This window comes from Balaenoptera ricei, chromosome 12 (genome assembly GCF_028023285.1).
Source record: "Balaenoptera ricei isolate mBalRic1 chromosome 12, mBalRic1.hap2, whole genome shotgun sequence".
Classification (NCBI taxonomy): domain Eukaryota; kingdom Metazoa; phylum Chordata; class Mammalia; order Artiodactyla; family Balaenopteridae; genus Balaenoptera; species Balaenoptera ricei.
This window is the reverse complement of record NC_082650.1, coordinates 55,024,163-55,038,523: the sequence shown is the minus strand read 5'-3', so window position 1 is coordinate 55,038,523 and position 14,361 is coordinate 55,024,163. Positions and strand designations below refer to the sequence as shown.

Below are 14,361 nucleotides of genomic sequence, written 5' to 3'. Positions count from 1 at the left end.
AAAATGCCTATCTATTCATTCCCCTACTTCACTTTTTTTTCAATTTATTTTACTGTGGTAAAATACACATAACATAAATTTATCATCTTAACCATTTTTAAGTGTACAGTTCAGTGATATTAAGTATATTCATATTGTTGTGCAACCATCACCACCATCCATCTCAAGAACTCTTTTCAGCTTGCAAAGCTGAAATTCTATATCCATTAAACAGTAACTCCCCATTCCCTCTCCTGCTAGCCCCTGGCAACCACTATTCTACTTTCTATATATATGATTTGGGCTTATCTAAGTACCTCATAAAAGTGGAATCATACAGTTTGTCTTTCTGTGATTGGCTTATTTCACTTAGTATAACGTCCTCAAGGTTCATCCATGTTGTAGCATATGTCAGAATTTCTTTCCTTTTTAAGGCTGAATAATATTCCATTGTATGTATATACCACATTTTGCTTATCCATGCATCTGTCAATGGACACATAGATTCTTTTTGTTTTAGCTATTATGAATCATACTGCTATGAGCTCAAGTATACAAATATTTCTGCAAGACCCTGTGACAAATTTTGGGGGGTTATATACCCAGAAGTGGGACTGTTGGATCATATGGTAATTCTTTTTTTTTTTTTTTTTTTTTTTTTGGCCACGCCATGCAGCTTGTGTGATTCTAGCTCCCTGACCAAGGGATTGAACCTGGGTTTCAGCAGTGAAAGCGAGGAATCCCAACCACTGTACAGCCAAGGAATTTCCCATATGATAATCCTATTTTTTATTTTTTGAGGAAGCACCAAACTAGTTTTCAGAGCATCTGTACCATTTTCCTTTCCCACCAACAGAGCACAAGGGTTCCAATTTCTCCACATCCTCATCAATACTTGTCATTCTGTCAACACTGTTTTTCTGATAGCCATACTAATGAGTGTGAGTTGGTATCTCACTGTAGTTTTAATTTGCATTTCCCTGATTAGGGGTATTGAGCCTCTTTTCATGTTCTTACTGGCCATCTACGTATCTTAATTTGAGACACGTCTACAGAAGTCCTTTGCTGCCTTTTGAACTGCCTACCACTTCATTTTGCTCACAATGTTTCCTCCTAGCCTGAGCCATTCCTAGTCACTCTTCAGTATTTATCTCAATTTCCCCTTCATTAAATAATTAAATGAAAATTCATGCTTTGGAAACAAAGTGATACACACACCATATATATATATATATATATATATATATATATATATATATATATATATATATAAATAAATAAAATATGCTTTTTATGTATATGCTTAACTATGCTCAGTATTAAATTAAGGAAATATGATTTAATCCATGGCATGAAAAAGTTTATGATCTAGTTGAGTAAACGATATATATATATATATATATATATAAAATAGGGTATGTATAATAGCATATTATGTATAATGTTACACAATATAGTATATATAGTATTAATATGAGTATTGAGATACTGTGATTTATAGGAAAAACATATATTTGGTCTTAATCCACACTTTTTGGGTCACAGCTCCCAAACCCTTGGAATTTCCTAAGCAATTAAGGGCAATGGACCTCATTACCTGAAAACGTTTCAGGGAAGGTGAATTTTGGGTCCCACCCAAGGGTGGGGGTTGGTTGCCAGGAGAACCAACCACATGACTACAGGGTACTTTCAGTCCCACCCCGATTTCCAGGGAGGGGAGAGCACCTGGAGGTTGAACCAACTGCTAGTGGCCAATGATTTAAGTCAATCATGACTATGTAATGAAGCCTGCATAAAGACCCAGAAGGAGAGCTTTTTGTCCCTTTCAGGGAGAGCTTCCCGGATGGGAATCAAAATGTTTCTCCGTGTGACCATGCCGGGACCTTCTTTGTTCAGGACCTCACCCTGTGTATCTGTCTCTTCATTTGGCTATTGATTTGTATCCTTTAATACCCTTTTATAATAAATCAGTAATCCAGTGAGTAAACAAACAGATTTTCCTGAGTTCTGTGAGCCATTCTAGCAAATTAATTGAACCCAAGAAAGGGATCGTGGGAACCTCTGATTTATAGCCAGTTAGTCAAAAGTACTGGTAACAACCTGGACTTTTGACTGGAATCCTGAGTTGGAGGGGGTTGTCGGAACCTCCAATTTGTAGCCAGTCAGTCAGAAGCACCACTTGTGACTGAGCTTGCAAATGGCATCTGAAGTAGAGAGTGGTCTTATAGGACTGAGCCCTTTACCTACAGAATCTGCTTCTACCTGAAGGTACATAGTGTCAGAATTGAGCTGACTTCTAGGACACTTTGCTGGCATCCGAGAATTGCTTGTTGGTATGGGGAAGCCTACACACACACACACACACACACACACACACACACACACACACACACACAGTGGAACTGGGTCCAGGAACCCTTTGCAAGTATGCTATATATATATATATGACATACAGAGAATGTACATAATACATGTACTATATATAACTATTTACTCAGATAATAAATATCTTCGTGCCATGGATTATATCATATTTCTTTAATCAACTCAGTACTAAGCACAGCTGATTACTAATTATTAAATCTTATAATCAATAGCTAAAATTTTTATTAACTGAATAAACCTTTTAAAAGAAAACAAATTACTTTCCTTGCTTTGATTTTTTTATATATAAAATGAGGTTAAATGTCATTTAAAATCAGCTTTATAATCAAAGAAATGGAAGAAAATAAAGCTCTGCGTAAACTTTTAAGTTCAAAAGTTTACAAAGTTCCTTCATCTAACACATTGTTATGAAAACCTTAGAAAATAAATGTTCAATAACGTGAGGCAACAGACCAGAAAGTCTTATTAAAATTAATATTGCATTGTTTAAATTATGTGTCTGTGTGTGTGTGTGTGTGTGTGTGTGTGTCTGCACCCATATTGCTGGATTTCTAAAATCTATTCAGAAGCCTGTCGTGGACCACTGGCATATTGTCAAAATAAACACTTAGGTGGGACTGTACCAGGGAAAAAGCTCCAAAGAAGTGTTTAGGGTGGAGGTTGTTGAAGAAAAGCAGCAATCCATAATCCCCCTCCCAAAAATGAACTGCAAAAGGTACGGGGCAATATGAGAGAACTATATCCTTTCTCTTACTTAATAATCATTATTGCTATTTTCCAGAACCCTGAGTAAATCAAAAAGACCAACTAAGTACACACCAATTTTGCTTAGAATGGAGCTAAAATGTTAACTAACACATGAGTTCTGCCCTTTATGAGCTCACAATCTAGCCCAAAAAATAAAGAAAAAATGTTTCTGGGACTTCCCCGGCAGTCCAGTGGTTAAGACTCCACACTTCCACTGCAGGGGGCGCGGGTTCAATCCCTGGTTGAAGAACTAAGATCCCACATCCCGGTGCGGCAAAAAAATTTTTAAAAAAGAAAAAAGAAAAAATGTTTCAAATCTGACCAATATGCAACGTAAGGATACACAATAATTTTTAAGTCTTCCTTTTTTATATTCTCATACAATCATAAGCAATGCTGGATCCTACTGTACAGGAAACAACTATTTTCCTGCCCAGACACTGCAACAATTATAAGAAGTTTATGGTAACCCAAATGACACAGGGACCAGTCATCCACGTGCTCAGAGGCAGCTTACTGGGTTTTCCACTGGAAAGGAGGGCAATTTAGTATTAATGCACTGATGGCTGAAGACAGAAACACTAAAGCAGGCCAAGAGAAATACTCTACCCCTCTGACAACGATAGATGAGGGGACAAAACAAAAACCCCCATAAACCAGATAGACCAGCAAAAGGGGTAGAATTCACCTATGACTTCTGCTTCAGTCTAGACAAATTTGAACTTATAGAGAAATTAGAGCCAAAGACTATTTCTGAAACCATCAAAAGCTACAGGAAGCAACAAGCAATCAAGTCACTTAATAAACATTTACTGAGCACCTCTAAGTTGTACAAGGCATTCATTCAATATATAAAAACCAAAATAGTTAAGTATGGAATATCAAAAGTAATCTTTATAGAAATAGAAAGGCATCCAAGTTAGATGTTATGTTAGGGCTATGGACTCTTCTTACTCCTTTTCTCTTCACTGATTTACCATGTGAATTATGTAGTAATATCTGTTATATTTCTTCATCTTTAAAATGTAATGGTCTCCAAATTCAATGTCTCACCAAAAAAAAAAAAAAGAAGATAAATATGTGAGGTGATGGATATGTTAATTAACTAGATGACAGAAACCCTTTCACAATGTATAGATCAAATCATCATGATGTACACTTTAAATATATTATAATTTTATTTACCAATTATACCTCAACAAAGTTGGAAAAAAAAAAAAAAAAAGCAATGGTCTCCTAAATGACTAAATCTCCTACTACAACAGCAGTAGACATTTTATCCCTGCTGTGCACCAATCTGTCCTTTCATTTACAGTTGTTGAGACACTGTACTAAGATATTTTTCTATACGTAACTTTTTCAGAGAGCTTTGTCACTATCCTACCAACATTTGGGATAATGTATCTAGACCTGAGATCACTTCAACAAGGGAATGAATGATTTAGTCTATGACCTTGGGCGTCACACCCTACAACATACCTAATGTGGCCAATTATTAGAAAAACAATTGTTTAATCAGCACGTTACCTCTTGCAACAGTGGACAACTAAACTGGTTCACGTGCTAAGTCAGGAAATGGGACAGACCAGACAGGGTCAAAGGGCTATGCTTCTCCTCTGTCCAACTGAGACATCACTATGGTTCTTGTCTTTCTGGTTCCACTTTAATCCTTGTCTACAAAAATTTGGCCTCAGACTGAGGCAGTGGACAATTTTAGTCACATATCCATCTCACTTAGGCAGCCACCTCAACTACCTAGAATTCCTGTTCAAAACAGTCAACAAAAATACTTCCAAGAGTAATCAAAAAAAGAGACACATAGGCATAGCCTTTCATAGAGAAGTTTTCCAGCATTCAAAAAATGTTTATAAATGTAAAGTTCCTCAAGCCCTGAATCAAAAACTACTTATTTTCATTTTAAACATAATTCCAACTATTTTAGTCTGGTTTCTCAGTCCAACAGAATTTTAAGAAGTGAAAAATATTGTGGAGGCAGACACAGAGACGTGACTATCTGAAATACTTGACAAAAAAACTAGGTATAGGGACTTCCCTGGTGGCGCGGTGGTTAAGAATCCGCCTGCCAATGCAGAGGGCACAGGTTTGAGCCCGGGTCCGAGAAGATCCCACATGCCGCGGAGCAGCTAAGCCCGTGCGCCACAACTACTGAGCCTGCGCTCTAGAGCCCGGGAGCCACAACTACTGAAGCCCATACGCCTAGAGCCCGTGATCTGCAACAAGAGAAGCCACCGCAATGAGAAGCCCGTGCACCGCAACGAAGAGTAGCCCCCGCTCGCCGCAACTAGAGAAAGCCCGCGTGCAGCAACGAAGACCCAACGCAGCCAAAAATAAATAAATTTATTAAAAAAAGAAAACAAACTAAGTATAATGTATTTACTCTGTCTTTAATTGCATTAATAGAATTAACTAAACAATGTGGAAAATAAGCCATGGAGTTCGACATGGCAAAAGACTACCAGGAAAAAGGACACTAAAACAAAGAGGTGAAAATTATGCTTTTCAGAAAATGTCATTATCATACTAGTAAAAATAAACTTTGACAAATATATCTTCAAGAAGAAAAATATTAGTAAACTTAATAAATTATTAAAATTATAGTTATTTAAAAGTGTAACATAATAATCCAAGACCCTCTTCCCAAGGCAAATATTGGGCAAAAGAAAAAAAAAATTCCCAAATGAAGGTAGAGTGCCTTGACTACTCTTAGTCATAACTGATAATACAACTTAAGCTACTTAAGAAAAAATATTTACCCATTTCTAGCTGCCAAATGAAGGGGTGTACAGCCTGAAATATCTTGATAGTTAGGATTTGCTCCTTTCTTTAAAAGCAGAACCAAGCATTCCACCGATCCACAACTAAAACAATATTAAAAACAGTTCAGACACATTTAACAAACAGCCATAGTTGACATAGCTTACTTAAAAAACAAAAAGCCCTATTAAACACATTATTTTGGGGGTCCATATTGACGTACAATTTAACTCCTGTCACAAACAGTAAACATCCTCTACTTTCAAGATGGTACATTCTACTACAAAAGCTATGAAGTATTTGAGAAGTTCATATAAAGCAAAATAAAGTATTAGCACATAAAAGAAACCATATAGTACTCTCAACTTTTGGCTTTCCAGAATCCAAATTTATATTGAAAAATCAATTTTATTTAGGTAGAGTAATCTCTACCTAAATCCTAAAGGGTGATGAGATATCAACAAATTGATTAGTTACACACTGGAAAATTATGAATAAAAATCATTCCCACAGCTAAGTAAAAAATATAAAGGCAACAACTTCACATGCAATTAGCATATAAAATCTTACACTGGTGGGATAAAAGTAAAATTTTGGTGAATGTACCCTCTTAAGTATATCCAGGAAAGATAATCCCCGTGCCTAACCTTCTCTAATCTGATCTAGAGCAAGCTAAAACATCAGATATTAAGACTTGAGTCCAACCCCAAGATTAACAATCTATTTAGTGAAAGCATGTAATTAAGCATAGCACACTATGCCCTCGACAAAACAAAGAACCACTCAGCTGTCTGTTCTCATCTCTCCATAACTACTATGGAACACACTGATTCAAAGCTTACTGATCATTACTCTAGACCAAAATTTAATCCAAAATGTCTTCGTCTTACTTTGCTGCAATGTGAAGCAAGCTTCTTTTCACACGTCCAAATGCATAATTGACATCAAACTTTGAATTTGATAGTAGCTCAGAAACAGACCTATGCCAAAAGAAAATTGAGTCAAGGTTAAAAAAAAAAAGTTTTTAAAAACATAATAACTCAAGTTAATAGCTGTTTAGCGTTACTCTTACCAATTTTTCAAAAGGTTTTGTCCCGCATCAGCCAAAACACAAGGCACTACTCTCTAAGCGTAGCACAGCAGCCAGTGCAGCGTCATCCAGAAACCAACTGCCCTCACCTATAAACGGGTGCTGAAGGGTTCCTCGTCTGCCGCTCTGACTATGTCACCTGCTCTGAGGACACCTAGGTTGGCTTCAGCTCCCACTAGACTCTTGAGAAGCAAAGAGAGCAGGACTGGCTGCTCTCCCTGCAGAAAGTTGAGCCTATCTATATTAATTTTGGTCAAATAAGAAAAGTCAGACAAAAACATGTTTTAATTGTATCAGACAGGAGTTCAAAGCAAAAAAAATCATTTATATTTTAAACGTGTTTCAAAATACAGTGTCTCTTTACTTTCTCCTCGTCATACCAAACTACCCAATGGCTAACCACAGCAGAGCTGTCTGTTACAAGTATAAACATCTCAACACAGCCAGAAAACCACACCACACGTGCGCCCTGTAAAAAAAAGTGTCAACACTACATCAATAGAAAGAACATCAAAGTAGTAGAATATTAGGGAATAACTTGTCCATCAGCCCTAACTTTTTGCTATAAAGATCAGTAGTGACCTCTAACAGAAACCATCATAATGTGTTTTTCACTGTCAGTGACCAAGCAAATACTTGTTTTAAGTTCTGACTATGCATTTAGAAAATCTCTTATCACAGAATTTTACAGTTGATATGGATCTTAGAAAATCTTGTTTCTTATTTCACAGACAGAAAATTATAATAGAGGTTAAATAACTTGCCGCAGGACAAAACCTATGTCCAAACTCTATGGTGTGTTTGTGTGTGTGTGTACACAACATTTAGGTAAATTTATATTCTTAAAAAATATAAATTTGTGGAAAAAATATATATAAATTTGTAAATAGGCACTCACCTGTGTTGATCAGCCATAACCATTGGCATTAATGTATAAACAGCAGTTTCATTATCTAAGTGTTAAAAAAAAAAAGAAAAGGAATTAATTTATCTCCTACTTTTTCCAAAGGGAGATACTTATGACTACTTCACAGTTTTCTTAACTCTAAATAAAAAGCTAGGAGAAGAGGTGGAAGAAGATTACGGATAGTGAAAAACACCAGAGGTATTGCAAGATTTGCAATAATGCACAATGTTTCATCGTACTTACAAGTACTTTGGAGGAATGTTAAGTATATATGAATATCAAAGATATATATGCTAAAATTATTTTAAAACATTACATATACATAGTATTTGCTCCTTGTCAATAACACAAGAAATTTTTAGAAGCTTTTACGAAACAGCATTAAAGTCTTATTTTTACTTATTATTTACCTCACATTTTCATTTATTATCTTTTATAGAATAAATTCACAGAAATATGATCCAAAAGAAGTTAAAAGTCAGTAACATCTATAATCTCATGCGATACTTATATAAATTTCAGATAGTCTTTGAATTTTTTTTTTTTTTTGATGTGGACCATTTGTTTTTTTAAAGTTTGATATGTACATATGTTGTTCATATCATATCTATCTATCTATCTATCTATCTATCTATTTATTTATGGCTGTGTTGGGTCTTCGTTTCTGTGCGAGGGCTTTCTCCAGTTGCGGCAAGCGGGGGCCACTCTTCATCGCGGCGCGCGGGCCTCTCACTATCGTGGCCTCTCTTGTTGCGGAGCACAGGCTCCAGACGCGCAGGCTCAGTAGTTGTGGCTCACGGGCCTAGCTGCTCCGCGGCATGTGGGATCTTCCCAGACCAGGGCTCGAACCCGTGTCCCCTGCATTGGCAGGCAGATTCTCAACCACTGCGCCACCAGGGAAGCCCCCAATGTCGACCATTTTTAAAGTCTTTATTGAATTTGTTACAATATTGCTTCTGTTTTATGTTTTGGTTTTTCTGGCTACGAGGCATGTGGGATCCTAGCTCCCTGACCAGGGATCAAACCCGCACCCACTGCTTTGGAAGGCGAGGTCTTAACCACCGGACCGCCAGGAAAGTCCCTGAATTTACTTTTATGTATTACTAATGGTCATTCCTCAATTCAATGCATATTAGAGCTTTATGTTTTTTAATAAGTTATTTACAGAGAAGTAACCCTGACAAGTCCCATTTAGCCCTTAAAAAGTTAATAGCAGTACTAAAATTTATGAGTTAAAGTTTGAGAAAGAGGATATCAGCATAGTATCAAAGTATTTCCCCCATAGTGAATTTACAGTGGAGAACCCAGCAGATTATCACCTTAATCATCTGATAAAGGGTAACATCGCCAGAAATAATACATATCAATATCTTGTAGCCCTTGAGTTTCCATTGAGAAGGGCACATCACTTTTGTAGTATTCTTGCCAAAAATCTGTAACTTTAATCTACTCATGGGAAAACATCAGACAAACCCAAATTAAGAGGAATTCCACAAAATACCTCATCAGTCCTCTTAATCAAGACCATTAAAAACAAGGAAAAATTGAAGAAATATCACAGTGCAGGGGAGGTTAAGGAAACATGACAACTAAATGCAATGTGGTATCCTCAACTGGATCCTAAAACAGAAAAAAGACATTAGTGGGAAAACTCATGAAGTTCTAATAAAAGTCTGGAATGTGGCTAACAGTATTACACCAATATTAATTCCTTAGTTTTGATCACTGTTCTTTGGTTGTATAAGATGTGAACATGAGGGGAAGCTGGGTGAAGGGTATACAGGAACTGTGTAATAATTATGCAACTTTTCTGTAAGTCTAAAATTACTTAAAAATGGAAAGTTAAAAAGAAAAAGAAAAAAGAGGGGGAACTGTTATCATTAAAAGATTCTTAAGAGATGAGTCAACCAAATGTAATGTGTGGACCTGACTGGATATTGATTCAAATAAACCAACTGTAAGTGAATATTTCTGAGGAGAAAACTGAACATGGACTGGGTATTTGATGAGAATTAAAATTACTGTTACTTGTGTTGGCTCTAATAATGGTATTGTGATTATGTTTGAAAAAACATTATATATTTAGAAATATATCCTAAAGTATTTAGAGGAAGAGAAAAAAAGTTACCATTTCTTCCCATTTTTGTTCATTATTTTACTATTTTTGAATGTATACATGAAGAGCAATTTAGTCCTAGTCAACATTCACAAGTACAGTATGCAGACGCAACAACTCTTTCACTGTAATAATAATTTAATAACCAAAGAATCCTACTAATAACAGCCAACATGTTTTAAACCATTACCTTAAAGGCACTGTTCTAAACACTTCACATGCATATGCATCACCTCTTTTATCCTCACAGCCACCTTACGAAGTAGGTACTAGTATTATCCCTATTTTACAAATGAGAAAGCTGAAGCACTAAGTAAAGTAATAAGCCGTGTGATGGTGGCATTAAGTGGCTAAACTGGAATTCAAAGCTGGCTGATTCCAAAGCCCCCACAAGAAAAATCTTCCACTGCCCCCAGTATACACTATATAAATAGCCAAAAGGTCTACAATACTATTCTTAACATGTACAATACAGTCTAACTTGTTTTATTCTCTTCCATCTCAATTTTTTCAAAATGCTGACTGCAACCACTAAATTATTCTCATTATCTAACGGTGAGTCACCAAAAGGAGTTGAAAAGCACTGCACTAAGCCTCCCTCAGCATGGCAACATTCTTTCTCTCTCATATAATACACGCCCCAATAAAAATCTGAACTTCTAAACCATGACAATTTCAATTAAGTAACTCCATAATAAACAGTCATAAACAGGAAATACCCTTATTTGTGAATTTAAACTTATAAATCAAGATAGTACCTACTTTTAACTGAGCACCATAAGGTTCGCATGGGTTTTACTTACAGGGTGTTTATTATATAAAATTTAGAGGTAGATCTTGTTTTTTAAGTAATATCTAACCTTATTTAAAAAATAGCTCACATACACTAAAAGGTACGAAGACACAAATATAACCACAACTATGATGCTAGAAGGAGACTATCCAGGAAATACTATACTAAGAAAGTACTGAATAAAATTTGTTGTCAGGTGCTTCCTTCTCCACACTCATGAAGAAACCTTGAGAACTAGGTATATAACAGAAGTTTTCAGAGTGATAAGAAAAGTTTAATCAATCTCTCATTTTATCAGATATGTTGGCCATTTTTATTAATAACATTTCAGAACTCAGCAACTAAAAGGAAAACCTCAAAGAACAGGAAGCTCAGATTCACTATGCTATATTCAATGTCTCCTCAAACCATAAAATGGGAGAGATTTTTTAAACACTTGATAATTACCCTAATCATCATTCAAATATATGCTCAAATGGGCTCAAGTTATATTATTTTATTAAACAAATTACATTCACTGTAAATGCAGTAGTTTAAGATTATTTTTTCCACAAAAGTGAATAATATAAGCCAACTTTTTAAAGTCCACAGAGAATCTATATCCCTAAAATAATTGTTTTTCCTTCACTTCCTCTCTCACAAGAATACTCCTGGTTAGCCCTGCCTAAGATGACTCAACAACCTGCACTCCATTACTTAGTGGGAATACTCAGGTTTTCATCATCCCAAGGAAACATAAATACGTCTTCCCAGAATTCAATAAATAAAATATCTGCAGGTTAATCCTATGCAACAAAGTTAATTTTAGAGTGAGAGCTGATTAAAAACTTTCCAACCTTAATAATTAGTTCCAATCTAGTGCTCATTAATCACTGAAGTCTAACAAGGCAAGATAAACATCTGATTATTTCCTAAATTTAGACAGATCTCAGAACTTCTGTTCAGCCCTTAAAATGAAAGCACAATCTAGATTTTTATAATTAGAATGTAACACACACACACACACACACACACACACACACACACACACACACATTTGAAAGAGCCAATCTCAGAGAATTCAAAAAGATTCATCAGAACTTAGGGACAAAGATAAATTAAAAGGACAGGATGAGCAAACGCACTATAATCAAAAGAAAAACAAATGTAAGCAACATAGGAAAAAGTTTTATTTTTAATTACTCTAGTTTCCAGGGACTCTCAGACTGTCGGTGGAACTTTCTTTTCCAAAGAGTTAGTTGAGAGGTTGATACTCAGTCTTAAAAATGTTGATATAATTAGATCTATATTCTTCTATGTAATAATCCTAAGGAAATATTTATAAAGGCAGACTGAGATTTAAAAATGTACAAAGCTGTTCCTCATAAAATCTATTATAAAAACAAAAATTAGATTCAATATTTGTTACAATTTGTTACAAACTATTAAATCCTACAAAATAATTAAGCATATTTAAAGACAAAAAATGTTGTTTTCTAAAAGCAAAATAAAAGACTATATGTAGTATGATCTTAGTTTCAGTAGAGAAAGAAAAAATAATAATATAAGGAAATAAAGAAACTACTAACATTGTTTATCACTGGGTGTGAAATAACAGATTATTTTATTTTTCTTTCTTTTCAAAATTTTCCACAATGAAAACACACTACTTTTAAAACAGGAAACATTATCAAAGTCTTCTAAGTCATATTTACGTAAAAAAAAAAAAACAACAACGTGATTTAAACTGAGCAATACAAATACCGTGTAAATGAAACTACACACGCAGCAACGTATATCAATAATTTGACTGCGGAAAATGAGTGAGATCAGCACTTAAGAAATGGACTCAAAGGTGGAAGGTGGAAAGAAAACAGAGAAAGAAAACGTTGAAGCCAGAAGTCTTGTTCCTAAAATCAGGATCATTTTCAGTCTATTACTTTACACTAGCAAGGTACCAAGTACAAAATTATCTTTTGAGAAACAGTCGCCACAAATCATCCTGTTCTGAATCATGAGAGAGACAAGGGAAAATTTTTTTCAGAAAAACTATCCCCAGGTCTCCAGTCCCACATTTCTTTTATGGCTCTCACCCAAGTTCTCCTTCCCTAACCTTACAGATCACCTCTCCAGCAGCAATTCAAAGAAATTAAAAACAAAATGATATAAGATAAACTAATGCAATGCATTAAAATAAAAAAATCACCAGACTTAACTCCTACCCTTTCTCTCAGTTGGGCATACAGAATCAAGCCTCTTAGAGACAGCAGTGCCCTCTCCCACTACCACTAAACCATCTGAATTCATGAGGCTGCAAACAAAACGGCTTTCTTTCTCATCTCTTTTATTACTAGCGTTTTACCTATTCTGAAGAAATCCTAGCACACTGAACTAAAATTCCTAAACGACAGGGCTCATGCCTTACTCCTCTCTGTAGAAGCGCCCCAGCCCCCTCCGTCTGATGAATAAATGAAGGCAGACACGCATATTAAAGGAAAGTGTATATATGTAAACACACACAGTACTTCAAGTACATGTTTCATATCTGACACCCTTTTATTTATTGTCAAAGTACAACAGTGCTCTACATTTAGAAAAAGAAAAGACTGCTTAATTCCCCTCAGCAGCTTAAAGTAAACAATACTACTTGGGGAGCATCTCTCTAGCCCCAGCAGGCAGCGACTGTAAAATGGCCCACAACTGTGATGTTTTCTGAATCCGATCTCCGCCCTCCGGGTGATATTTCTGCTCCTTCGCCAAAACCCCTAATCGATAGTCTGAAGAGACTTGGGTCTGTCCTGCTTCTTCTAGCAGCAGGACCCTCACAGCCCGGGCCCCTCCCCCAAACTCCCACCTGCCCTGGGCGGGAGCGGCAGGCGAGGGGTGGCAGGGGGTCCCAGCCCGGCCCCTCCCTGCCAAGGAAAGTAATGTGGGCGTTTGTTCAGCTTTTGGTTAGTTTTACCCGCCGGGCCTCCCCGCGCCCCGAGCCCCGCCCCCGGCGCCCCTAGCCCGCAGCCAGCTCACCGTCCGGCAGCTCTACGGTGCGCGCGCGGCGCAGCGAGCGCGTCAGGCGATTAAGCTGCTCCATCGCTCTCTCCATCCTCGGCGCGCCCTAGGCGCTACCCCTGCCGCGCCCGCGGCCTCCGCGCCCAGCGCCCTACATCCCGCCCCGCGCCCGTCCCGCAGGTGGAGGCGGCGGTTCACCCGGGCCAGCACCCGGGGCTACGGGGGCCGTCTAGGACCGCGTCCTCCGACCGGGGGCCGGGAGCTGTCGGACAGACCACCGAGTGGACACCCACCGCCGGAGACGCCGCTCGGGCCCTTCCTGCCGCCGCCGCCGCCTCGTCCCTCCCGGACTCGCACAGCCTTCTGGGAGCGGTAGTTCCGAGCCGCGCGCCCGGGGCGGAGCCACGCTGGGTGCGCCCGTGGCTCCCCGCCCCTGCCACGCAGACGCCAGGGTACGGCGGTGTGTGCGGGAAGCTGTGCGCAAGCTCGCGGAGGGACTTCTTGGGTGTCCCCACGAGCCCCTTCTCCTGCACCGCAAAGCTGTACGAGAGCAGCTCCCTTCAATTCTATCACTCCCCCCTATA

At 37.7% G+C, this 14,361-nt stretch overlaps 1 protein-coding gene across 5 annotated transcripts in view; it reads right to left on the bottom strand.

Moving 5' to 3' along the window:
- Positions 1 to 14,112, bottom strand: part of HACE1 (HECT domain and ankyrin repeat containing E3 ubiquitin protein ligase 1) — a 94,608-nt gene extending 80,496 nt beyond the window's left edge. For 2 of the 5 annotated variants that reach the window (XM_059942018.1, XM_059942021.1), the window contains exons 1-4: positions 13,796 to 14,112; positions 7,875 to 7,929; positions 6,777 to 6,866; positions 5,886 to 5,990 (exon numbers count right to left, since the gene is read on the bottom strand). In XM_059942018.1, the coding sequence (XP_059798001.1) occupies positions 5,886 to 5,990; positions 6,777 to 6,866; positions 7,875 to 7,929; positions 13,796 to 13,871 (326 nt within the window). In that variant the 5' untranslated portion in view covers positions 13,872 to 14,112. Of the gene's footprint in view, positions 1 to 5,885; positions 5,991 to 6,776; positions 6,867 to 7,065; positions 7,215 to 7,874; positions 7,930 to 13,795 lie in introns of those variants that run through there. The other 3 variants (XM_059942019.1, XM_059942020.1, XM_059942023.1) reach the window with 3 other exon arrangements.
- Positions 14,113 to 14,361: the final 249 nt, after the last annotated feature.